Raw genomic sequence first — 26,751 nt, 5'->3', positions numbered from 1 at the left:
GGGCCGGCCGAGAGCGGCGCTAGGCGGAGCCGCTCCCGGCTCGGCCCGGGCTGTCACCGCCCCCGAGTGTCACTCGCCGGCCCGGTCGCGCTTGGGTCCGCGGCGTTTCCCGGCTGGCGCGGCGGGTCGCCACCTCTTGTCTCCGCGGGGGTCGCTCGGGGCAGCTCCGCCATGGAGGCGGGGACGCCGGCGGGAGTCAGGTAACGCAGTCTGGGAGGCGCTCCTCGGCCGGCCCTCTCCTCGCTCCCGCTGCTGCCGAGGAGGCTCCTCCGGTTTCCGTGAGGAGCGGCAGGGTGCGGACGCGGCCCCGTGCAGCGGGTCGGGGCTGGGGGGCGGGCGTGCGGGGCCGTGCCGTGCTGTCCTCGCCGCTTCCCTCGCCGCCCTGCCTGGGCACAGCCTTCCCGCGGCGGAGCGGATCCACAGCGCCGGGGGTAGTGCGGGCTGCACCGGGTTCAGTGCGCCAACAGAGGCACACGAACTTGGAGCAAAACCCGAAAGGACATACGTGTCTTCAAGCAATAATGGGAAGGGCTGTGTGATCTAAAATATACGGTCACTGTGAGAGCTCAAATAATTATCCAGGACTTGTAATTGTGACTGAGCCTCTGTGGGTGCTGTCTGCATTTCCTATGTATGTAATTAATAAGTATTCTATAAGCATCAGTGCTTTATCTGCTAGCACTAATACCTTATTCCCTTCCATCTATATCTGAACCCAGCACGATCTGGGAAGTATTTTGATGATAGACACTACTGGCAGCCCATTTTCTTTCAGGCAAATAAAAAAATTACTGTTATCTAATGAATCTAAAAGTTACATCAAGCCTAATGATAACACAGAGCTTTCAGCAGGACCATCGGAAGCCTCCCTCCTTTGTCGGTCCCACTGAAGATTGAAGAAAAGGGTGCAGGATTTCTTCGTTTCTGCCAGTCCTCCCCATTTCTCCATTCTTATTACTGGAAAATAATAATTAACTGTAATGACTGCAGAGGGAGGTCTGGCTTCAAAATGCAAACCCGTAAGAATTCAAATATATTTCTGTTACTCATAGATTCAATAATTTCTCAAAATTTCAGGGTTTAAAAGGAAATGGTTCAGCATGAAACTAAATGTATGAGAAACTCTTCCCATATCTAAACACAGTAGTTCAAGGTCCATCGCATTTTATGTCGGACCAGAGTTTTCTGCACTGTCTTTAATTCTGACTGCTCTTAAAAAGGACCCCCATCATCTGATCATTTAGCAGGTGTGTGATGGACACATCTAAACACTTCCTTTTTCTGCTCTTTCTAGTGTCCAAGATGAGGCTGTGGACAAAAGCAACTTTAAGAAATGCAACCAGATTGCTTTTTACAGGTATGGAGAATTGTAGTGTAGTTACACATTGACTTTTAATCACAGCAAGTCTGCTATTTCAGGATTTATCTTTCAAAGGTGAGCATTCCACTTACCTATCAGCAAGCAATAATCAGTGGACTTTAAAACGTGTAGTTGTACACCCAGAATGTCTTCCGTTAAAGTTCAAAAGGATCAGTCCTCTCATCTGACAAAGCCCCAGTAATATTTTAATTTAAGTGCATTCAGATGCAGGTTGTTCTCTTGACATGGATGTTTCTTGACTATCTGCAGTTCAAAGCAGCAGAACGCTCAAGAGAAATCATTAGTCTCTGACAATAGTGTGTGTGATTACAGTCCTGTTGAGCAAGTACCTTGGCCAGAATTCAGAGTCAAATCTAAATTCTAGCTCACTAGTCCCTTAAAGCTAACCTTATGCTAAGTAAAATTTCTCATCCCATTTCTAACTGTGCTGTCGACCTTTTTCTTTCCTCCATTGTGTTCTTTCCTGTGCTGACTGAAAGAAATGATTGCCTATTGGTACACAAATTAGTCACTGACATATTTGGTTTATTAATGAAGAAGTTTGTCTTTAAGGTAGCCTCCAATACACTTATCTTCAAATAGTTCATAAAACCTGGGCTTGGCATGGAGAATTCTACAAACAGTTGAAAGAGCCTTTATTTCAGGATTTCTGACCTAAAAACATTATCAGGGCCAAAAGCTGTTGTCAAAATTCTGTAGTCATCAAACTTCTTAAGAAACAATTTGCTTGGCGCATATTTGGAAGTTACAAATTACAAACACACACTGTTTCATCACCCCAAGATGTAGAAGGTGTTCCTTGGGGAGTTAGAGGGATATATGACAGAAAATGAAAAACAGACTATTCAACTGAAATTTCAGGGATAAATGAAAGAACAAGAATGTAATTGTACAGCTAAGAACTGGACACTTGAGACTATTATTGTTAAAAAAAAAATACAGAATTCAGGCGAACCCCTGAACCCCTCTAACATCTCATTCATAAGCATTTAGGTATGCTCAGAACTATATTCCTTCTTTTTCCTCTTGACTTAAAGTGCTAATAATTGTATTTGAAAAAGTTCAATAAAAATTATTAAGTAAACCTTTTAAACAATATTATGTCCCTCTGTATGATATAAGCTACAAGAGCTGTGGAGACCAAAAATAATTTTCTGTCTTGACAGGCGTCAGAAGCTTCTACATCCTGGAAAATCCTTGTATCGAGTGTTGTTGGATTCAGTCACATTAAGTGATGAGAATGTCAAATTCCTAATCATTCATGAGGAGAATAAGGTGAGATACCACATAGCATAAGAGGGTGCTTACAGAAAGAGCAGTGAATATTGTCAACACGACTAATAATATTTGCAGGTTTTGAGATTCTTCAGTGATAGATATTTGAGAGATAATGCAAACTATCAGGCTAAATATGTCCTTACTAATCAGCATTTAACTTTAAAAAAAATGGCTTTATGAAAAAAAAGAGTTATGAATAGAACATTTTTTTCTGAAAAATATTTTAAATTCAGAGTTTTCTCCACTATTTCAAAATAATAAGTTATTTTTCTGTAATGCTAGATATCAGATGCTTGAAGATAAAGAGGTCACTTTTAAAAGGCATTGCTTCTTCAAGGGGTGAAGTAGAGTTAGCTGGTGTAAATTTATATGGGGTGATGATTTTTACTCTCAACAATGCTAAAGAACAATAAATAAGAAAGCAGACATGTTTCATTTTTTTCCAGACAGTAAGTGTTTAGTGATGCTGTGTTAAAAATAAGTATTTTTTATCCTTACGAGTTTCTGGGTTTGCTCACAGGTTCTTCTGCAAGTAGAAATTTTTGAAATAGAAGGCAATATTTTCAGGCTTAAAATCGATGAGGCGTCTCCTCTCAGAGCAAGATACAAAGTTCCTGATGTTCTTATAAAGGAACCTACCACCCAGAGGTAAGTGATGGGTGATTTAAGTGATGATGATTTAGCACCTCAATATCTTTTACATCTTCCTCCGTTATATTACAGTACAGTTGTCCCTCTACAATATAAAGTTGTTACAGGAAGAGAAAACAAAAATGCATATGGTTTATATACTTTCAAAAAATTATATGAAATTCTTAGGAGAATGTATTATCATAGACATAAGAAACCTGAGCCTGTTTGACCAAATCAGAAAATAGCCTACTTGTTACAATGCAAAGCTTTTACCTAAGGCATTGCCTATTAATGTGAAAGGAATGCCAGCTCTGGATAGTTTTCAGGGGAGCTCTGTAGCCACTTTTTGCACTATGCAGTGAACCCTGAGCACAGCATGTGTTTCTGGCCTTCTTTGGCTCAACATTAGCCTTGAGGTTTTGTAATGTATGCAGATAATTCTTAGCCCATCTTTTGTAGCAATTGTTATTGAGTTACAGTGGATTTCATGTGCTGCTGATTGATATAAAGCTGTTGTTGCTTTTCATTTGCCAGACTGTTCATATCCCACAAGGAGGCAGGTGTTTTGGTACTGTCAAGTGTTAATGAGGACTACAAACTTCGAGTCACAGAAAACCCCTTCCAAGTTGAGCTGCAGTCCAAGGGTGAGACTGTTATGAGTGTGAATTCCAATGGTTTGTTGTATTTTGAGCACCTACAACCACCTCCCAGTGACAGGTACAGCATTTGTCTATCACATCATTGTATATACTGGTTGTACTGTAGCTGAAAATAAACTATGGAATTGCAATTTCTGAAAGCTCTTATGCACTGAAACATGACTTCTTTTTTACTTCATAAGTACAGTAAATACAAGGGGAAGTTTTAACAAACAAATTCTTGATCAATTAGCTGCAGACTGCTTTAATCCCTTGCAGTAGCCATGTGCAAAATGCTAACCTCATTTAATGGCCAATTCTGCAAAACACTAAAGCATCCTGGTGCCCCTTGTCTTTCTTGGGAATGAGTGATGGTAGTATGATGAGGTTATTAGTTTCATATTTTTTCTCACTAAATTTACTCTTTAAGTAAAGTGTTATTCACTAGAAGTCAAGTTTTGTTGAAATTACAATGTGCCATCTAGTTGCAAGATGTCATAGGTTAATCACACTACAAAGTGCTGGAAGGATGAGAAACCTCAGTGCAGGACATGTCATGATTAGAAAACGGGCATAGCAAGCACCTCTCTTGGAGCATCATTTTAAACACTGAAATTAACAGAGAGCCCTTAGTGGAATGATAAAAAAGTGAGGATCTTCTGGGCAGGTAAAATGCTGATGCAGATAGAAATAAACATGAAAAGCCAAGAAGACAACCTAACTCAAGTATTGAGTGAAGGTTATTTTAAGGTATTGAATATCAAAATTATTTCCAAGTTTGCACCAAAAGTCTTACATAATGTTTAAAGCAATGCATGGTGCTATTGTAGGTTTCTGTTTGAAATCCTTGCTTATGTTAACAATAAAGTGATTATTTCTATGTATTTGTTTCCATTAGAGAACATACAGCACAAAATGAGGAGGCAGCAAGTGATTCATCTAAGGTAACCCATGCTTACTGCAATTCAAGCAGGAATATTTTGAAAAGAAAATTAAATTACATGTTCATTTTGCTCTTTAGTATGTTTACAAATACAGTCTAACCACTTTCAAAAAGGACCTGGTATAACGTTGTGAGATATTTTACAATTTCACAGTTCAAGGAAGGTTTATGTGTTTTACCATGTCTGTAGAAGGCATCAGTCAGGTAGATTTAGCACAAAAACTTTTTTTTTTTCTATTGCTTTTTTATTACTAGTTTATTTTTCTTTGGTTCTCTTATTTGATCTGGATTAGATGTGTAAAAGGGAGCTTTGTGGTGATATTTGTCATTTTCAAATTCCCTGTTCATTGCAAAAACAAGACCCTTTTTGTAACAGTCAAAAATATGACTTTACATACATTCAGGCTTAATACAGAAATAAAATTCTCTCTTAAAATAGACCAGGTCCTGGCAGTGCATAGAGGCACATAGCAGTTTTCCCAGGAGGCTGAGCTGTGTCTGGCATGTAATTTTAGCCCCCTGCAGAGCAGCTGGCTGCTTACTCTGCTATCCTGTTATAAATGGCAGGAGCTACACTGCCTTCAGCATATTTATGTTTGAGCTCTGATTTCTGCCAGGGAAAGCACACAGCTGCAAGAGGCCACGTCCACTTATTGTGGGATGAATGTAGAAAAGAAAACTAGGGAGAGCACTGCAAGAAGTGTAAATTCTATGACTATGAATTACAGGACACAAGGAGGTTAAAAGTATCAGTTACACACACTCCAGAGTGTCTGAAGAGCTTTTTCTGTTGTCTGACCTCTACTATTTGGGGGACTGAGTTGGTTTCTGTTTGTATGTTTTTTTTCTGTTTGGTTCTACCCACGCATTTCATAAATTTAGTCAAGAAGAAACACATTTTTTACAGTGAGAACAATCACTCACTGGAACATTCCTAGGGATGTGGCACAGTCCCATCATGGGAGGTTTTCAAGATTTGTTTGATGGGCTGCTAGATAATCTCATCAAGGCTCCCTTTACCATTAAAGGTTGGACCAGGTGGTCTTTTGAGGTCCCTTTCAAACTGGGCTATTCTATCATTCTGTGATTATATCCAAGATCTCAGATATTACTTTTATGCTGTAGCAGACTGCTTGTGTACAACATATGCACATCAGTTCTTCAGTGTAAATTCCTGGAGCTGAATCTGATTTGTGTTTTTGATTTATTTATATTAGCCATATGTGGCCAAAAAAAAATCAGTATAAATCTCATGTGAATAAACATATTTTTCTTAAATCTTAAAATTAGATGATGTGCGCAGTTTCATTTGCTAGGCTTAGCTATTTCTATTTGTACAGGAAAAACAAGAAGACCTAGGTCTCTGGCAAGAGAAATTTGGCAGTTTCTTGGACATCAAAGCTCATGGTAAGTCTCAGTCTAGTTCTGAAAACAGCTTTACTGTTTTGTATATACCCATGTTCATTCATATTTCTGTCTGCTTTCTGTTTAGCTGCTTCATGTTTATCAATGTCCCACATGCTCCTCCTTTTCAGTTGCCTTAACTTTGTTTTAAATCAGTAATCAGCGATGGGGAACAATTTGACAAAAACTCTGCAAATGTTCATTTGATCTCTATTTAAGAGGGAACACATTAAATGTGACCCATTTCATCAACTCACTGTATGCCATTTCTGACACAGCATTAAGACTATCTGCATTGTCTGACTTTACATATATATATTGTATATAATACATTATTTCCTTTTTCTTTTCTTTTTTTCTTAGTATTAGTACATAGCATTGACTTCACCTGTAGTTTATTCTCATGACATATCAAAAATCATGTTATCTAAGCATTAATAATTGTCACAAAGACACTTTTTTGAAGGGTGGACTAAGAAAGGGAATACTGAGCGATGTTAAGTGATAAAGACAAAGGTTATACACACATGAGAGCAGCAGCTCAAATACAATTTAAATTATAAATTACCAAAATATATGATGATCTGCTGTCCATCCCATTGTATTCTATATTAATTAAGTTGGTTAGCTTTGTCCATTTCCATTATCATGCAGACTTTTATAGCAACCAGCACTACCCAGCAGCTGCAGTAGGAAGAGGGAAGTCTGAAAGCAATTTCTTTTGGTGGCAGAAACTTCCTCAGTTCACAGTCAAGACACAGAGGGCAGGAAGCTGCTGCCCTTGTTCATGCTATTTCTCATGTCTTAGGCCAGCATTTTGTTTTTGCATTTTCTCTACCGGAAGAATAAAGTATGGTCAGATTCTGATCCTGAAGGCGCTGCTTGTCAGTGTGCAGGATCTCTGGCTGCCTGCCAAAAGATGCTCTGGATTCAGTAGTGTGACAGGATGATATCACTGGTAGGGACTCTTGTGCATGCTACTCCCCTGGCTGAGGCTGAAGAGAAGACAGGTGGGAAACAGACAATTCAGATCCTGAAGTCCACTGTGCTACAAAGTTTGGCTTTTAGATACTGGGATAAAAACAGGAGATAATTTTAAGTGGTTTCACTACTGAATAAAGAAGTGACCCATGATTACATGGATTTGGGGTTTTTTTTCTGTTAAAGTGATTCATTTCATCTTGCTAAGAAGTTCAAAATCAAAATAAATACAATAAAATCTGTTTCAAACATTACCTCTATAGAACAGAAATAATAATGGAAGTGAAGTTGAAAGGAAGCATGAAAGACTTAATTATTGAAACATTAAAACCTATTTTCTTTTGATTTATCTAGTTAGGTTGCTCTGCTTTATTCCTTTCAGATAAGCCTAAGAACTCTGCATTCTCATAATTTAATATTATTTCCACAGGTCCTACTTCTGTAGGCATGGACTTCTCTTTACATGGATATGACCATGTTTATGGAATACCACAACGCACAGAAACACTTCTTCTCAAAAACACCAGGTAAAGGTGTCAAGGCATCAGATTGCTAGTGAATGCAGTGTCTTTTTTGTTTTGTTTTGTAAGAAAGAGCTGTAACATTGTATTAATAATTTACTGCAGACAAGAGCTTGAGATACGTGTATCATGTAGTGTATATTTTAGTTTACTATTTTAGTTAGTTGAATTGTAGCCCCTACCCATGTGGAGTAAGGCATTCTGCTTTCCCGAGTGTGCAATTTCATGAATGGCCCTTTCTGTTCTCTCCCAATTTTCCATGCAGTTTTTTTTCTGACTTTCAGGATTGGTCATGTTTCAGCAGAACTCATAAAAGAGCAATTCTGTGGGAGAATTCAGAAATAATATTTTAGGATTTAAACCAAACACACAGTAGTCTCACTGGCAGCAAAAATTTTGTTTGCTTCAGATAGTGAGGACCAAAGCAAAGAAGCAGTAATCTAGGCAGGCCATCTTCAGGTTTAGTGAAACAGCAACAGAGTTAAAACTAGCCTAGTGCAAGATGCTTGCGTGTAACAAACACATCTGTTTGTTTTCCTAGAGATGGTGATGCCTACCGGCTTTATAATTTGGATATTTTCGGCCACAAGATACATGACAAAATAGGTATTTATGGTTCAGTACCCCTTCTCTTAGCACACAAGCCTAACAGAACTTCAGGGATCTTCTGGCTGAACTCTTCAGAAACACTGGTGGATATTAGTACAAAGGCAGTAGCTGAGGTGAGAGTTATTCACTTTCCTCAGAATTAAATTACAAAAGAAAACACTTCAGGACAGGGCCAACAGGAATATAACACTATTGGAGATTTATCTTTTGCTCATTAATGAAGAATTATCAGTCCCTTCCTCCCGTCCTCCCTATTGCTAAATTTGTTGTATTAAACTAAAAGAGCAAAGAGATTACTCCTTTCAAGAGCCAAGTTACAGATCTTGTATCTTAACAGGTCTACAGGAGGAGACAAAGACAAAATACATAGAAAAAATTTACACAGATGGATGTAGAAGGCAGAAAAATGGTGGACAAAAATCTTGATATTCACTTGGATTTGATAAATTTTTATGAGTGTTTAAATTCTTGGAATTGCCACAGATTTCTGCTTAGCAGGCTCATTCTTCTGTGGAATGTAATTGACCTTGAAGAAACATAAAATGTTCAGGAAAGGAACTCAGTCTTGAAACACGAACATATGAATTCTGTTAAAATTGAAACAATGACAAGCAAATCTTGCTTTTCCAGCACTGCATTATGTGGTAAATTTTGGGTTTTTTTTTTACTTATGATATAGATCCTACTCAAAGATCCTACCAAAAATTCATGGTCCTTAGTTACGGAAATGCTTTAATATTTTGCCGCTCGTTACCCATTTTTTCTCATTAACTATTACTCTACTTTGTGTAAGTGGTATGCAAGGTAAAGGATTTGTGAAGGATATATAAGAAACATTCAGTGTGTATTCCTAATACCTGCCAGGTATGTGTTAATTAATTTTGTGTGTTTCTCTATTTGCTCCTTCATTGAATAAAAGTTTGATAGAGAGAGAGAGATTCAGGTTTACCTTGTTTTCCTTCTAAGCACACTCCATCCAGATCTGCTGCAGAGACTGCTAAGCAGAGAGCAGTGCCTCTGACTGATGTACGCTGGATGTCAGAAAGTGGAATCATTGATGTTTTCCTGCTGATGGGACCCACTGCATTTGATATCTTCAAGCAGTTTGCACAACTGACAGGTACTAACTCACATAAATTGGAGTCAGAATGGCACACTTACCCAGGAGATTGTCTGAGGAACATGCTGTACCCAAGAGTGGGTCAATATTTACCTAGCCCATTGTGTGCAGGAGGCCAGTTGTTCCCAAACTGCAGTGTGTAGATCAAAGGCTCATGCTTTGTGAAGACAGGCCTCTGTCCTTGTTTTCCCTAGCGTTCACAGCTGGTCAAACTTGACTCTAATTGAAAAGCCAGCATAATCACTGCTATCTGAAACTGCACCCCTTGAGGAAGAGGCGAAACACAGTGGGCTAGAACTGCCAGTCACTATCAAGACATGCCAACTTATAATGTGAAAAGACTGAATTTATTGACAGTTTTATCTTTATTCATATACTCTTTCTAGGCACTCAAGCCTTGCCCCCACTTTTTTCTCTGGGCTACCATCAGTGCAGGTGGAATTATGAGGATGAACAAGATGTCAAGGAAGTGGATGCTGGCTTTGATGCACATGACATTCCTTATGATGTCATATGGCTGGATATAGAGCACACAGATGGCAAGAGGTATTTTACTTGGGACAAAAAGAAATTCCAGAACCCCAGAAAGATGCAAGAACATCTCAGGAAGAAAAAACGCAAGGTAAATAATATTGCGGGAAGAAAGAAAAGATTTCTCTGTAGTGTGAATTTACCCATCTAGCTTTAAGCATGGTACTTCAGATACTGGAAACAGGTGAACTACAACAGAATAAATTACACTGTGCTGCCATCTGGTGATGCTTCCAGCATGCAAGCTATCTTGTTTAATTCAGTTCCTCATGCCATTTAATTATTTAGTAGTTTGTTCTGTATCCTGACAATCCGGCTCAATTTGACCCATGTGAAACTCCATCTTAAAGAAGCAGCTCAGTGCTGTCATTGATGAACACAGCAGAAAACTTTTCTTCTTAACATGAGCTTTCACCATTGATAGTTTCTGTGGTTGCTTCAGCTTTTCTTTGTGTTTCTGTATTTCTGTTTTTACAGCTAAAATATTTTCCTTGGAATTATTGAGTTGTAGAATTGCTTAATGCTTGATCTTTGTCAAAAGTAAATGAACAGGGGATTGTTAAAATAGCATTCAAGTTCTATAATTTCTCAGTTGGAGCTATAGTACTTTCTCAGTTCTGCAGCAAAGCAGCAGAATGTAACTGCAAAACACAATACTTGTTGCTGTTGTATGCTACATAAACTAAAATGCATTTAAATGTCTTAAGGCATATGATTTTAAGCAGGCACATGAACACAGAAGTCAGATATTTTCCCATTCACAGATTACAGCAGTGAATTAAACATATTTTTAGGGGTTGGGGTACTTGCTTTTATCTCAGTCAATGGTTTTTGTAATTTATTTCAGAAGGGTGAGTTCATGCACTCCTTGTAAATTCAGGTCCTGTACATGTCTAACACAGTACATAAAAAACCTGACATCTGCTTTTTAAAACTAGGGACACAGCTCTCTTCTTTACCTGAGAGTAAGTCATTCTCTGCCTTTTATCAAAAGTGAACTCTTACTGTTTTATTAAGCACAGCTGACGTTAATTATGTGTTTTATTTTCTTACCCTGGCAGCTTGTGGTCATTGTAGATCCTCATATTAAGGTTGATCCCTCATATACCCTGTATGCGCAGGCAAAAGAAAAGGGTTATTTTGTGAAAGACAGAAATGGGCAAGATTTTGAGGGCATCTGTTGGCCAGGTAAAAACCACTTTGTGTCTTTATATTTTAAGCTGTTTATTTAAAAAAAATTGCAGAATAGTTTAATTGGGATGCATGGAAGCAGAATTGAATCCTTATAGTCCCTGTATTTGTTTTAAATATTAATAATTATAATAAGACTAATAAATTAAGATTATTTATAAAAATGGGGGGGGTGGTATAATCATGTCCTGATTGCCTCAGATGTATAGATTACCTCTATCTATTGGATCTGCAGATAGTCCCAGTGCCTAGAACTAAGAGTTGGATTTATTGATGAGAGCAGCCATTCCTCTTCCTAGCTTGTCTTGGACACAGAAATGCAGCCTGGTCCATTGCAGTGAGCACAGCTTATGTAGTCTGCATGAAATTTAGTGGGCCCTGATCCAGAAGACTTTGATTCAAGACTAATACAGTGATTTGATGTATTTTGTTTCATGAGAAGATCTCATTGCAGGGAGGCAAAGGAGGTTGTCTCCCTTCTTTACAGACAGGAAGCCCACAGTCCTGGCAAAGGAATGATTATGGGAAAAATTGAGGCCATATTACAACTTCTAGCAGCATGGTAGGATGTAGTTATTCAGCTTCTCAGTGACACTTTTCTGTTTGAGCTCAGAATACCAGTGATGTTGTCTTTCCCTGACTACTTGTTCACATGTGAATGTATTTCAAACTGCTAGCAGACATCCTTAAATGGTGCTGAGCTTCGGACCTCCTGAATCTAAGTATGTTGACCTTCACAACATGGCAATGGGTGTACTGAATTCCAAGTCAGCCTGGAATTTGCTCTTGAGCTTTAATTTCAGGAAAAAAAAAACAACTACATTATTGCTGCCTATGGAAACCATTGTAGTTTTCAGCCACTGTATATAGGTGCAAAGACAATGTTCTTAAAATCAGATAAATAATTGGGATCTCCCACATCCACAGGTTCCTCTTGTTACCTGGATTTTACCAATCCTGAAGTGCGAAAATGGTATGCAGATCAATTTGCCTTCAAAACATACAAGGTTTGTATTTATTTGCTCTGATCTACATATCCCAGAAAGCTTGAAAAGGGAGAAGAGAGAAGATACTGTCTAAGCAGTATTGTTGGCCATTGTAGCTCTGTTATTGTGTAGAGGAAAATACCTTGATAAGCTGAAGTACCACAGAAAGATTTTGTTCATGGACTTAATCTACACTGAGACAGTTGGAACCCATATGCCACCAGTGAACACAGCAGTAAAAGGGACAAACTGCAGGCATTTTAAGAACCCATAATCTAAAACAGCTGCTGCTATTCCAGCCTTTACTACCATGATAGCACACAAGGAGTGATATGGGAGTGCACTCTCCCAGCTTAGTCACTTCATCCTGACCTTCCTGCTTAGTGCTGAAAGTGTCTGGGTAACCATTGCTGTATACCTCCCGTTCCCCTCACCCTGCTTCAGAGTTCTGGTTTGCAGTAGAGTTGTTGAAATCACTTCCCTAGTAGACTTACATAGTAGATATTTCCCATGCTGCTTCTCCTCTCCAGCTTTCACCTCCGTCCTTCTCTGATTTTTCCTTATGGCTGTTTTATACTTCTCTTTCCCCTGCCTCTTTTCCCTCACCAGAAAGCAGGAATAGCAAGTGCCTACTGAGTTTTCTAAGAATTGCAAAGATCAAGTGGGCTTGCAGGCTGCTACCCTGACTAGAAGGGCCTCTAAGAGGGATGAGATGAATGACTGGGGGCTTTCAAGTGACCTGAGAAGTGTAATTACCAAGTCTTGCTTTTGTGCTGCTGTGTCTACTCATACCCCAGACTAGTCTGACACCCACTTGAGATAAACACTCTAAGTCACAGGATTGACTCTGTCAAGACCTAATTGAAGCCCTGTTTCACAGGCATCCACTAATATCCTCTTTGTATGGAATGATATGAATGAGCCTTCAGTCTTCAAGGGGGCAGAACTGACAATGCAGAAAGATGCTGTGCACTACAACAACTGGGAGCATCGGGAAGTACACAACCTCTATGGATTCTACCAGGTAGAGCAGAAAATGTGATATCATCTGTGCCTTAGTACCATAATAATGTAAATTACGTTGGCTATGACTATTGAATCTTTTTGTTAATGTATATTCTAATAAGAACATGTTATTTATTAATAGGTATTATTTCTGGGTACAGAATTGTCTTCGTTTTTCTGCCTTAGAAGGGCTAAAAAGACAGTGTAGAAAGTACCCTAATTAAAGTGTTTGTCTTCCTGACTTTTCTATTCATGATTTTCAGCAAATGGCAACTGCAGAAGGGCTCATCAGGCGATCTTCAGGAAAAGAGAGACCATTTGTCCTCACACGATCTTTCTTTGCTGGATCACAGAAGTATGGTTAGTAAGGATTAGCTGGATGCCTTCCTTGCTGCTTTGTTCTATTAAGTTTGATGGATAGTAGTCTAGAGAGGACAGAAACTGTTGTAGAAATACTGATGTGGTTAGCTCATAAGAATGCAAGTGATTAAAAAAATCAGGAGAGGCTGGCAAGGTGTGTATGAGTCAAAGGTAGAACAGCAACCTGTGTCCTGTGACAGACCAATACCTGTTTTTATTGCCTATTTCAGGATCACACATGTATAAAGAAAAAGAAAGGTGCAATATACAGGAATTCCAAAGTAGTTTGTGATTATTCTTGCCTTCTTTCCTTAACTGCAAGCATAAACTGAGATATACATTCAATCTTCCTGCGTAATCCTGAAACCGGGTATTTCCAGGGGCAGTGTGGACTGGAGACAACACAGCAGAGTGGAGTTACTTGAAAATATCCATTCCAATGCTTCTTACCATCAACATGGCAGGGATTTCATTCTGTGGAGGTAATGTGTTTCTCACTGTGCATAAATGGTGCCACCAAGCTTGTATTCCCAAGGTAGACTTCAACAGAGACGGATGGTGGAAAGCTCAACAGCCCTCTGCATTTCCAGGTGGTTTCACAGATTAGTCTGGTTTCAGAAGCCAGAAACCTGGCTCTCATTATCATGTCTCCACTAACTTTTGTGCAGTGTTTGTGTTCCATCTGGAGCAGCAGTCCTCAGGTAATTTTCTGTTCACAGTCCTGTGTTCTGTGACAGTCCTCTGTCCCTGGGAAAGTCACTCACTTAGCCTTCAAAACCTCTCTTGAGATTTTTTCAAAGCATAACTTTTTGCACTCGTTTTTTACTCTTATTTGGACAAGTAGCTGCCCAACAGCTGAACAGAACAATGAACAAACTGTGAAATGCATTTATACACTTGGAATGTTTGTTAGAGGAGAGCTTCGCATTTTTCAGAGCAATCTCCAAAACTGTGTATTTTTATTTGTCTGCGCAATGTCTAGCTGATGTGGGAGGGTTTATTGGAGATCCAGAACCAGAGTTACTTGTTCGCTGGTATCAGGCGGGAGCCTACCAGCCCTTCTTCAGAGGTCACTCTAACACGGAGAGCAAACGGCGCGAACCGTGGCTCTTTGGGGAGAAGAACACCCAGATCATCAGGAGAGCCATTAGAGAGCGCTACGTCCTCCTGCCCTACTTATACACTCTGTTCTATCGGGCACACACGGCGGCTGAACCGGTCATGAGGTAAGAGCATGAGCCAGGATGCCTAGAGGGTACCTGCAGGAGCTTACTTGGAGAAGGGAGGTTAAATTACCACCTCTTAATTTTATAGTTACTTATTTGAATATTGAAAGGGAGAAAAACAGACAGAAGTTCTAATACTGAATTCTCTTTTCATGCATTCTGCAAGCTTTGTTAGGGCTCTCGGAGGAAAATTATGTTCTGAGTTTTTTCCCAAACAACACTTGGAACACACTAATTCAATAAACACATTCCAGTCTTTGAACCTTTTAGAGTAGTCTGGGCTTCAAACTTTTCATCATGATAAAGACCATCACATAGTAGTCCAACCAGTACATAAAACAGTGCTTAATGGACTGTGAACTTGTTGAACTCAAAATGTAAATGCCTATTTGCCTCTCCTGAAAATATTTGTTACTGCTTAACTGTTATTGTTATAAAATCTTATTTCATATTAATAGTTTTATCATTTCTTTCTGAAGTATTGCTTATAATGTTTCTTTTAGTAGAGAATTTAATAATCTAGAACATAAATGAAATTATAAAATAAATTATTTGTTCTGTTGCTCTCTAACCTCTTAAAAATGTACCTCTGTGGAACTGAATGCAGCATTTCTTTCGGGAAGAGATTAATGCAATTAATCTCCCTGGTATAGATTATAATCTGTGTGTTTGCAGTTGCCCTAGAACTGTTCTTTTGCTCACATTTACCTTTATATTTTGTTATGCAGATACATCTCATAAGTTTTAAAAACATAGGTCTTTTTGACAAGGGTTGAGTGGTTTGAGTTTTGAAGATAATTTGCATTACAGACATAATAGTGTATCTGTCTGCACATATGTAGGTGTAAATGCACCTGTTTTATGCACTGACATAGACAGTGGGTTTCTGTATTTCTTGAAATGAAGCTTCTGTTGGCATGTGAAGTGCCCACAGTATTAAATCACACTTCCATTGTGTTAAGTTTGCTGCAGTAAGTACAGAATTAGAGAGGAATTGTATTTTTCTCACTGAGACAAGCAGAATGGAAAGTCTCATTTCTAGCACATGAGCAGCAGGACTGCAGTGAACAAGTGGATGCTTGTGAATGAGCAGGTGAGCCAGGCTTTTGTGTAAAGAAACCCAGACCCTGTTTCTTAACAAGTTATTGTTGTCCTAATCTCTCAAACTTTAAATATAAAACTCCTGTTCCATAACCAGATGGTTATTACACTACCCTTTTTTGAGAAAGACTGAAAATGAGCTTCTGGTGCAGGTTTTTCAGGTGTGGCCAGGGCGAGACTTTCTATAAAAGCAGCAGGGAGTTGTTGAGAACAGGAAGGACTGTGCTGCAGGGACTAGCTCATCAGGGGCCAGCACTGCTGGTAGACTGGGACACAAAGGCTCATTCATCTCTCCTTTGATAGAAGGAAGGTAGATGTAGTGCGAGGTTGTAAGGAAGAAGGTAAGAGGGAAGAAATCAATGCCACAGATGTAAAGATAGTATGCTGAAGTGTATTAACCATGCTGTACTGGGGACTCTCAGCAGGGGCAAAAGGGCACTTTGAGTCACTACACAAAAGAGAACCTTGCCCTGTCTTCAGTTCTTGATAACTGTGCCTTGTAAAGAGAGGAAGAATATGGAGCCTGAAAGTGCCAGAAAGACTTGAACAGGTTGATTGGAGAAGAAAAATGTAACTGAATTCCACTATCTTTCTTTTCTACAGGTCTCTCTGGATAGAGTTTCCAGGGAAAATGGAAACTTTTGATGTGGAAAATGAGTACATGCTGGGTAAGCAGGTGTCTTATTCCCTGCAATTTGAGTTAAATATTTTTGAGGTGTTGCATGACAAAAAGAAAACATAAAAACACTACCCAAAACTTAAAAAAAAATATAATTGAATATAGAACTTGAGCCCTCTTTAAGGGACCTACTTTTAACAGCGCTTTGAAAACAGAGGACATAGGAGATGCAGAAAGTTCAGTTGTATCTCACTAGTCACTTTGAAAAAACATGATTGGTTTTTACCTGAAACATCAAGTTCAGTGGAGCAGCTAAGATCACAGTCTGCTTCAAAAATGGCAGTAGTAAACAACTACCACCCAATCATGATTGGTTTCTACTGTGGTATGGCTGGCTGAAGTCAGTCAGCCATCAGCCCACTACACAAGCCTTTTTCTTCAGTAGGAAGTGAACCTAAGCATATGACATGCCCCAGCAAGCTCCCGAAATGGCTGTGGGAGGTTGACAACCCCAGAGCACACAGGTCCTGCTCTGGGGAGATGCAGCCTTGAGGACCATAGCTGTGTTTATGTTTTTCTCCAGGAAATGCTTTGTTGGTGCATCCAGTCACAGAGAAAGAGGCCAAGACAGTGACAGTTCTGTTTCCAGGGTCAGAGGAGGTAAGGATGTATATGAATTGCTCAACTGTTCAGCTCAAAGAAGTATTTTATGCAGAAACCTTCCAGCTCCCCACCTAATAACAGCTGAGCACTACTGCTGTGGCAAGTCTTGGCTGGCCATGCTGTGCCACTCTGAGCCCTTCCTTCCATCTTGATGCCTTGCTTGCTTGGCTCACAGTTAATTTGCTTTCTTGCTTTTCCACGAGCTGCTACACAAATTTCACGTCACCTACACTTTAAATCTCCCTTCAAAGCTTGCTCATCAATCACCATGAAACAGCTTCCCTACATTGTCAATTTCCTTTTCACATGTATTTTTCTTTGGGTTTAAACTTCTCATTTTTTGTAGAGAAAAAGGGAACTTTGAAGAAAGGTCAAAAGGAAATCAGAGGGAAACTGTGGGGAGGGAAATTCTAACAAGACAAGCCTCAGTAGCCCAGGACATGTATAGCAAACACTGACTCATACAGAGAGCAGTTCCTCTCTGAACAAAAGGTATTTATCCACAGGATGGCACAGTGGTTCACACCGACAAAGAACATTTGGCTACAACAGCAGTGAAGTGGAGGAAGGGAAATTATTCGGGGAAAATAGTTGCTAAGGGAAAGCCTGAGACTCCAGAGAGTAAGCAGCAGAAGGGAGAGTATGAGACCATGCAGAGCCTTGTGACTCCACTAATGCACCTGAGAACATTTAGAATTCTTCTCAGTTTAAGGAGAAGAATGGACTAGGCTCTCCAGACAAGTTAAGGAAAATACTTTTGTCAAGATCTCTGTGGCAATTGAGTGCTTGTTACACTTAAACTACTTAAACCTGCTGCCAAGTGCGGTGCACAGGAGATTCAGATGCAGCTCTCTTTTGTCACCTGTTAATAGCAAATTTGTTGTTAATTTTCACTTCAATATAAATATGCTTTTTCAAGAACTATATTAAAAAAAAAAAAAAGTCTTTCATTATTTTGCACTTCCAGATGCTTTATGACATACAAGACATTATGCAAACTGTAGAAAAGGTCAGATTATTTTTGTGCATCAGAAATTACAATTTATTCTTTCCTTCCAGAAGGTCATTTAATTTAAAAAGTAAATGCTTTTTCTTGCCTATCAAATAGGTTGTTAGGAATACTGTTAAGTTAAGGAGGGTAACTGCATCTACAGAGGGAACAGATTTTGGCATATGTGTCATGCTCATTCTTATTTCATTTTTTCTAGATTTGGTATGATTTCAGAAAATTTAAGCGAATGGAAGATGCAGGCACAGTGAAGATCCCAGTTACACTGGAGAATGTATGTTTTTGTTTTAAAATGCTACTTTCATGGAGCAGAAAAAAACCCCAAGCTTTTGTTTTGTCAATATTCAGAATCAGAAAAGTGACAGTTCAATCTCCTTGTCAAAGTGTAATCTAAAATAGCTTTTGTATAAAAGTCCCATCTCCTTTGTTGTTAGATTAAACACTCCTGTGCCCTGGTGGTAAAGTGAGGGTTACAAGGGTTAGTTTTCCAAGCAAAATTATTTTGCTTATATACGTATAGAAGGTTACTACTATTCCCATTGTTAGTTGAATTATTTCCTTTATATATTTGTGGTAAAAGTTCATTTATAAGTTGAGCAAACTTCTGTTATCTCTGATCCTCGTTAAAATTACATTGTCGGAGTGCGGGAACCTTTCTGCCCTAGCTTTGTGTTTTTGCAGATTCCTGTGTTCCAGCGGGGGGGCACTGTGATACCTCTGAAGACCACAGCTGGAAAATCCACTGAATGGATGATAGATATTTCTTATGAACTCCACGTGGCCTTAGACACAGAGGTACTCTGGGATAGTGTTCCCTTTTTACAAAGATGTCTTCTACTCCATCTGACCTTTGCAGGCCCTTGCTGCCTGTTTGATCAGCACAATGGCATCTACATTTGAGTGCCCAATAGCTCTTCTCCACTTGTGCTGTTTGAGGGGACTCAAACCTCTCCTCCACTGTCCCCTCTAAGCATGACTGTCTGAGCACAGCAGAGGCAGAACATTTTTCTGACCTTTTTCAGCCCTTGTCTAGTCCCTTGGAGGAAGGAGCAGAGAATGAGCAGGTCACAAACTTCCTTTTGGACACAGAGAGGGAATTTCCTACAACTGTCTTTGCTAATAAAGAGATGACACATGGCACCTGCATCAATTCACAAAAATCAGGATGTCCAGCACTCTCAGAGCTGGATTGCCTGAGCCTTCCAGGGATACAAGCTGCTAAAGAAAAATAAACACACACCTTCGATATGAAGTATAACGTATAGTGGGACAGTTTCATTATTCAACACTAGAAGCTGCTGTTAATTTGTGCTCTATCTGGTGTGTTTCACAGGCCTGTGCCATAGGCGAGCTCTACGTAGATGATGGGCATTCATTTCAATATCTCCACAAGAAGCAGTTCCTGTATCGGAAATTCACTTTCCACAAGAACATTCTCTCTTCCAGGTAACAGCAATTATGGACAAAAGCCACCAACACACTGTCACTGGAAGTGCCTGTTCCAGTTCATGAGGCCTTCTTACAAATGTAGCAGTATTAGTCTCATATGCTTAGTGAAGTCCGAGAGTGTGCACAATCTGTCATAAAACTGCAGAAGTAAACAGTGTTCTACATAAGTCTGAAGGCAGTAACACATGAAATGCTGAGTTGTCTCATATTGTTTCAGTATAGTCAAACTCAAGATTCTGCAGATTGACACAAATATGAAGTCAGTCATTAGAAAGAGTACAGCGTATCTGAGAGATGAAAAAGATAAATCGGGAGATTTGCAAGTAGGCAACACCTGGAGTGTTTATATTTTCTAAGATTTGCTCTCTAACATAATCTTTGCTGAGAGGGTGGTCAGTCACTGGAACAAGTTCCCCAGGGAAGTGGTCAAGGCATCAAGCCTTTCCTAGTTCAAAGCACATCTGGACGATGATCTGAGCCACATGGTTTAGGTTTAGGTAGTCCTGCAAGGAGCAGGGAGTTGGGCTTGATTCTTACGTGCCCCTTCCAACCTGAGATATTCGGTGCTTCTGTCTGGGAAGCAAAACCACACCATTGCAGTCTCCCAAAGTAATCGACAAATTCACCATATATATTAGCATGAAGAAAATCACTTGAAGGAAGGAACAAGGGAATAGCACCTGTAAAGGCTCAGTGACAAAACCTAAAAGCCAAAGAGATGCCAAATATGTCACTAGAACACTTCTACTATTGAGGTATATTGCACAGAGGGCTGTGTAGTGCATAAATGGTGATTCTACAGGCATTTTTTGTCCTTGAAGCTTCAAAAATATGCAGGAGTTGGTCCTAAAGCTACAAAATTTAACACAGAGCAAAACTAGTTTAACTTGTATAATGTGGTTAAAAGTATACTTCAAATGTCTTTATCTGGAATATAAAACCTGAAAAGCTTAAAAATTCAGGATGGGAAAAAAAAATGTTGCTAAATTGCTAGCAAATCTAGAAGTTGGAAACAAAGTAATTTTGAGATTAATAACATTCTGTTCATTAAAAAAGTTACATTTTGATTTGAGGTTTTTAGAGCTTTTTAATAAAAATTGAATTAGTTACAAAATGAAACATGATTTTGTCTCAGATTGGAATATTTTACATGAAAAAAATGTTAATATTAGCTATACATTTATATTTAGGAGTTTTAACTACTGTTTTGTGAAAATCCAGAACTTTTCTGGTTCTCAAAGTCATGCTTTTTGCCATAAAAAACTCAATTCTCAAACTGTTTTTATTCTGGCTGTGAAATCCAATATGCAGTGAAAAAATCAGCTGACAGTGGGAAAAAGTTTTGCTTGTTTTTAAGAGAAAGATAAATAGAGAGAAGGAAACTAGTATAGGGAGCTTTCAGGATGAGACTGAAGTAATAATTTGTGTGATACTGAACTTATACTGATGGAAAGAAATTTATGTATATGAAATAATTTTCTTTTTTCAGCTGCATAGATGAAAGCGGGCAATACCACACTACGTGTGTAGTTGAACGGGTGATAATTCTGGGATTTGGAAAGCAACCCACTTTTGTGACAGCCAGTGCCAAGGGTAATGAATTTGCTTCCATTTTACTACAATTTTTTCAAATTCTGTTGCTCTGCTGCCATTCACCAGAGGTGTCAAACTGACAGGTCTGCAAAGGAAGTGTGTTACAGCATAGGAAGCCTCTTTGTTTAGTTTTCTTTGCTACTTTTTTATATCAAGGACAGAATTTAGTGAAAGGAACCAGCAGGTATTCACCACTAATACTACATGCAGAACTGAAGAACACTGACCTTGAAAGATGATAAATACATCAGTAAATGTGGTTTGGAATGAACACATTCAGACAACGTTGTCCTGCACAGAACATGAGCAGAGATGGCGCTTCAAATGAAGGCCCATTTGCTCAGGTCTGTCAACATGCCTAATCTAAAACAGGAAACTTGCAGGCAAATCCAGATTTACTCTTCTGTTTCCATGCTCATCCAAAAGCTGTAGAGTTCCTGACCATATAGACATCTCTAGAAGTTGCGAGGTATCCCACAGGGATAGGCAGTAGCATCTACAGAAAGGTCTTACAATTTCTGGTTGCTTTCCAAGCATGTCCCTTCACTTTGAGAGTCATGGGGAAATGGACTTTCTGCCTCCACCTGTCAAGGGTGCTTGGAGGAACACCTCTGCAGAAACCAGGGTGATTTTTTTCAGAAAAATTCTTGAGTAGTTCCATAGTTCGATGTACCATAGTTTGAAAGATCAGAAAAAAAGAAATAGTTACTTTCTTATTGCACTGCATTCTTATATGTGTGCTGGGAAGATTTGACTTCTATTTGTTTTTTAATCAATCCTTTCCAACAGTGGTAGGGACAGTCAGAACTGAAAACTGTAGAGAGTCACGTGTAGCTGTGTTTCAGAAGAATTCTTAAATTAAATAGAAAACTCTCTTGTCCTGTTCAGATGGTAAAAAAAAAGAAGTGGTTTTCACATACGATACGAAGACCTCTGCACTGACACTGGAAAACTTAGCCCTGAGTGTTGATGCTGACTGGGAGATCTGTATCAGCTGAAAGAAGACTCAACTTCTTTGGAGAAACTGTCCATTGAGAGGCTGAGGAGAAATAAACTGGGAGGACTTCAGATATTCACTTGAATCCAATTAAATCAACAAATTCCACCAACACACCCAAACTAACATTTCTTACAATTTTTCTTTTAAAGCGCTAATTTGGACTTGGATCAATTTTCTGTTCAGCAAAAGTAATAGCACTGGGATTGTATCTTTGGGGAAAATAAGCTAAATACTATTTGCATTAGGCTAGCTTCAGTTAGGCATTAAGCTTCAGTTCTGCCTTCACTTGCAATAAAAAATGACTTGATGGGGTGGGATTGTGGCTTGTTGGCACAGGCCTTAATGTAAGTATTTTAAAATCACACTATTCAGAGGCTGGAGCACATGAGGAGATCTGGGCCAGTTCAACAAGCAGCATCAGCAGATATGACAGATACAGAAGTTATCACCAGAGTTCTGCCTGCCAGCTGCCTTCTGAAAACAAACACAGAAGGAGCCACCCAGTGTGATCACAGACACTTCTGCTTCCCAGTCCTTATGGCAATACAAAATTAGCTGGTCTGCACAGGAAAGTAAACAGCAGGCTGGCCAAACAGCTCAGGCACTGGAGGTGAGGGTTGGGTAGCTTGTGCCAGTCAGTTGGGCAATAGTAGAAGACAGTAATGTGGCAGTGCAGAAGGCAGCTTTGAAACAGCCAGCTTTGAAACTTGGATTTCAAAAAGGCACAGGTCCTCCACTGGCATAGGATAGCAACTATACTCACACAAAAACATTTTCCATGTTACTGCTCCCCTCCATCTGCAGGTACTACTTTAAAAAAGTTTTCTGTTAGGAAAGAATTGGAATTGATGGTTGAACGTCATTGATTAAAGCCAGCCCAGTGAAGGAGCTGTGCTTTCCCACATCTTCCAAGTCCTGCCAAGTTTTGGCTTCCTTTAGAAAAGTTTTAGTCATGTCACTTTTTAGTATCTGGCTGAGATTTGAGCTAGGCATTTATGAAGCAGAATTTAATTTTAATGGGATTAATTCTGCATTCAGGCATCCCACTTTGTGTTACAGCTCAGCCTAATGTTCCCATGCCTACTTTTCCCACTATGTCTGCAAACGGAACTGGTGTGTTTTGATGCTTGCTTTGCTTGCAAAACAGAGATATCCTAAGTCCCACATCCATTACATCCTGCCTATTCCCTCCCTTTTCCATCTTAGGTATCTCTTTTCACAGGCTGCCATTGCTCCACAGGGTTTGTTTACCCTTTCCATTTGCCAAACTTGTCAGCTATAGTATTTAGAAACCAGTTCTGCTTTGAGTCAAACCTGAGCATGCCATCAGTTGGGTTTCTGGTTTTTCTGGATTTCTAGTTCATTTCATTCCTTTTAGTAAGATAAGGAAGTATTTTCTAAAAACATCAGTAAATTAACTCGTAGGAAACAGAGAAAGATGGTCACCATTTTTTGCCAGCTAAAGGTAGCATGACATTACTAATCCCCCTGTCATTCCCACCTGCTGCTGTTTGTCCTCTGCAGGGCAGATTTCTGAGAACAGCAAGCATGAGAGCAAACTGTGAGTGCTCTTGACTACTCAAGTGTAGTTTGTTCCCCAACAGACCCTTAGTTTCCTTCTTTTTTATTCTGCAGAGCTATTTGTCAGCACCTTCCAGGAGACAGTGTGAGCCTCCACTCCAGGAACAGGCAGCATAAATACCGTTGTGCTTAATGCAAATGTGTTAATCCAGGTAGAACAGCAGCAAACAGAACTTTTGCATCTGTGAAAAGAGACACAGACCCTATTTTTCTATCAACTTCTAAGCTTTGATTGATGATTTCTTACTATCCTTAAGCATAGCAGTGCTTCTGACAAGATACAGTTATTGTCTTGGGTAACTTAATAAAATATTTTAACTACTATTTCTCAAATTGGAAAGTGAAATAAAGTAATAATGAAGCAAGTTTCATGCCTTTTTCCTTCTGACCTTCTTTCTGCTGTTAAGAATCACTAATGAGTATTCTTCCAAGGGTACCTGGTTAATGTGAATGACTTGCCTTTATTCTCTGGCCCTCAGTAAGATATCTCCACCATAGTAAGTACTCATGGGTCAGATTTTCAGTGGTACAAAGTTCCTAACATCCATGGATCTCAGTAGCAATTAGTTGCTGAAAATCTTAGCAGTTTGGTCTTTTGATCTGATAAATTTCAAAGAATATTATTTACATTGTTGTTTGTAGTAACTCACATATTTTTTCACATATTTATGCCATAAATGAAGAAATAAATTTTTGGTATATCTTTAAAAAAAAAAAAATTTTTTTGTTCAATTAGTGAAAACAGCTGGAGAGAAAACTCTATACAAATTTAACAGCAATATTAACATTTTAGATTAATTCACTACAGATTAGTTCATTGTTACTGTTGAACAGGTCAGCTCTTTGGGTACTTCTGCTTGCAGTAAGTTCCATCACATACAGGATTTAGTTCCTGAGAATTTGTTTTGTAATTTGTATTAAACAACACATCCATTCTCCTCTATAGAAAATTGTATTTATTTAAAGACACCATTTGTCTTTTACTACAGGCTCCTGTAAAAAATACCAAAACCCAACTTAACAAACCCATGTCTCCAGTAAGAAATAAGAAAAGGAGAAATTGTGTTTTAAACAGGTGTAACTCCTGAACATGCCTGAAGAGCAACATTAGTGTAGAAGTGAGAAGTGCATGTCCACCTGCCATTCCATATGCAGGCACTGGCTGATGTGTTAGCTCTGGCACTTGCTGACCATCCCAATTGAAAAAAAAACAAACCCACTGCTAATCATTCACATGATTCTCCCCAGCAGCCCACAAAGAGTTTCTCAAATGTCATACCCCTACAATTCTTCCAGAAAGAGAGCTCTGTATGTAAGAGATGCACTGGGCAGGAAGGGAGAATAGGAAAGAAAAAACATATGCACAGGCTGCAAAATGAGCACTTTGCTGAGCTGTGCAGTGAAAGGCTTTTGCGTCTCACTGTTCGTGTATCCTGCAGAGTGACGTGGCTCTGCCAAGCTGTCCTGCAATGTAGTGTCAAGTATGAGACCTACAATCCTAGCATCTAAATGTAAGGAGGAAGTCATCAATTCTGCATCTGAAGAACCCACCCTAAAGCAATTGCATTTCTATTTTCACAAATGCTTGAATCTGTCTTTTTCAATTGCCCTGTTGGTGCAAGAAGACTTACATTCATGATAAAAAGAAAAGGATTTAGGCCACCTAAATAGCCTAAAAGACTGATGATTAATATTTCTAGAGGTTATTCAAGCCGGCCAACTATATATTACCTTCTTTAAAAGTTTCTCCAGGGGTGTTTTCTATAATAAGCTGTAGAGTTTGTCCACTGTAGTGTTGATTTTAAATGTGTAAACTGAGCAAATGGCTGAGGAAAAAAAAAAATCAGTGCTTTGGAAAGTGCCATAGCCCTAGGCCAGAAGGTCAGCAATGTGTATGTGAGCCAGAAATGAGTATCATTAGGCAAAAATAAAACTGATGTCAACCTGTGATTGAAGACTTCCCAATAAAGAAAAAATCAAGGTATTATGGTGCTTTTCTTGATGTATAAATATTGTCACCTTTTAAAGAACTGGGTTACAGAGAAAAGTAATATGTGTTTAGATTTTTGCTCACAGAGGCTGTGAATTTGTCCCTTATCCCACTGTTGTGTGAAAAAAATATATGTGCAGAGTCAGATGTTTCCTTTAACTTTGGTATATCCTAACACACAGAGAATAGCCCAGTTTCCACACTAGGCTCTATAAACTTTTCAACCCCTACACAAAAAGTTGTTTTTTTCATGGCAGGTAGCTGTTACAAGGTCAATATTAGTGTTGCCAAGCTGCTCTCCAGAGGAGCCAAACCTAGCTGGCAGGTGACCTGACCTCAGTAGCATCAAATAGCTCCTTTTTCACCATTAGAAGTGTCTTCTGATCATCTTCTCTAGTAATAAAAAAAATGTCTATATCTTTTCTGCCACAAAGGGTAGAAACAAGTCAAGTACAACAGTTCTTTCAGTAGTGTCAGGACCATTGCCTGGCAGTACTTTGTACATAAAGTTCCCAAGCCAGCAGGAGAGTTTAGCTTCCAGTTTCACAGTTCCCTCTACTTAAGGAAAAGATGAACTGCTTGCACCAGGAGTCAGCCCACACACAGAGCCCGTCCCAGGAGCATGCCTGGCCTCTGCACAAGCTACACAGAAGACTGACACCATGTCACTAATGGCCCCTTCTCATTTTCCCTCTCTCTTTGCCTGTAGTTATTTTTAGATTTCACAGTTAAAGCTTGTCCCTTCTGGACGCTTACACGCACAGGACAGCACACACACATGCTGTAGATACAACTCAGATACAGGAGCAAGCCAACTGATCATCTTGTCCCACATCAAGCAACAAATTTCAATTTCTGATGGCAAAATACTGTCCTTTAAGAGGATGCAAAACCACATGGAATTTTCTGGCTTACAAATTTGACTAGAAGGCTTTCAAC

At 39.3% G+C, this 26,751-nt stretch overlaps 1 protein-coding gene across 3 annotated transcripts; it reads left to right on the top strand.

The window, feature by feature from the left end:
* The first annotated feature begins 119 nt into the window (after positions 1-119).
* On the top strand, positions 120-24,193 carry GANC (glucosidase alpha, neutral C). 3 transcript variants are annotated; one of them, XM_053980418.1, is made up of 24 exons: positions 120-200; positions 1,295-1,357; positions 2,548-2,656; positions 3,180-3,307; positions 3,827-4,009; positions 4,829-4,874; positions 6,214-6,280; positions 7,689-7,785; positions 8,321-8,501; positions 9,355-9,508; positions 9,895-10,130; positions 11,101-11,227; positions 12,158-12,237; positions 13,097-13,240; positions 13,485-13,581; positions 13,962-14,063; positions 14,564-14,807; positions 16,512-16,576; positions 17,111-17,187; positions 18,399-18,473; positions 18,881-18,994; positions 19,533-19,645; positions 21,138-21,241; positions 23,877-24,193. In XM_053980418.1, exons 1-24 carry the CDS (start codon positions 172-174, stop codon positions 23,909-23,911), a joined length of 2,670 nt encoding a protein of 889 aa, XP_053836393.1. In that variant the 5' UTR covers positions 120-171; the 3' UTR covers positions 23,912-24,193. The 3 variants fall into 3 exon arrangements, 2 of the variants coding, with proteins under 2 accessions (XP_053836393.1, XP_053836392.1); XM_053980417.1 differs by having other exon boundaries at positions 22,130-24,193; XR_008437550.1 differs by lacking the exons at positions 14,564-14,807; positions 18,399-18,473; positions 18,881-18,994; ... (1 more) ...; positions 21,138-21,241; positions 23,877-24,193.
* Positions 24,194-26,751: the final 2,558 nt, after the last annotated feature.

This window comes from Vidua macroura, chromosome 6 (assembly GCF_024509145.1).
Source record: "Vidua macroura isolate BioBank_ID:100142 chromosome 6, ASM2450914v1, whole genome shotgun sequence".
Taxonomy (NCBI): domain Eukaryota; kingdom Metazoa; phylum Chordata; class Aves; order Passeriformes; family Viduidae; genus Vidua; species Vidua macroura.
The sequence above is the reverse complement of the archived record's forward strand: the minus strand, read 5'-3'. Positions and strand labels throughout refer to the sequence as shown.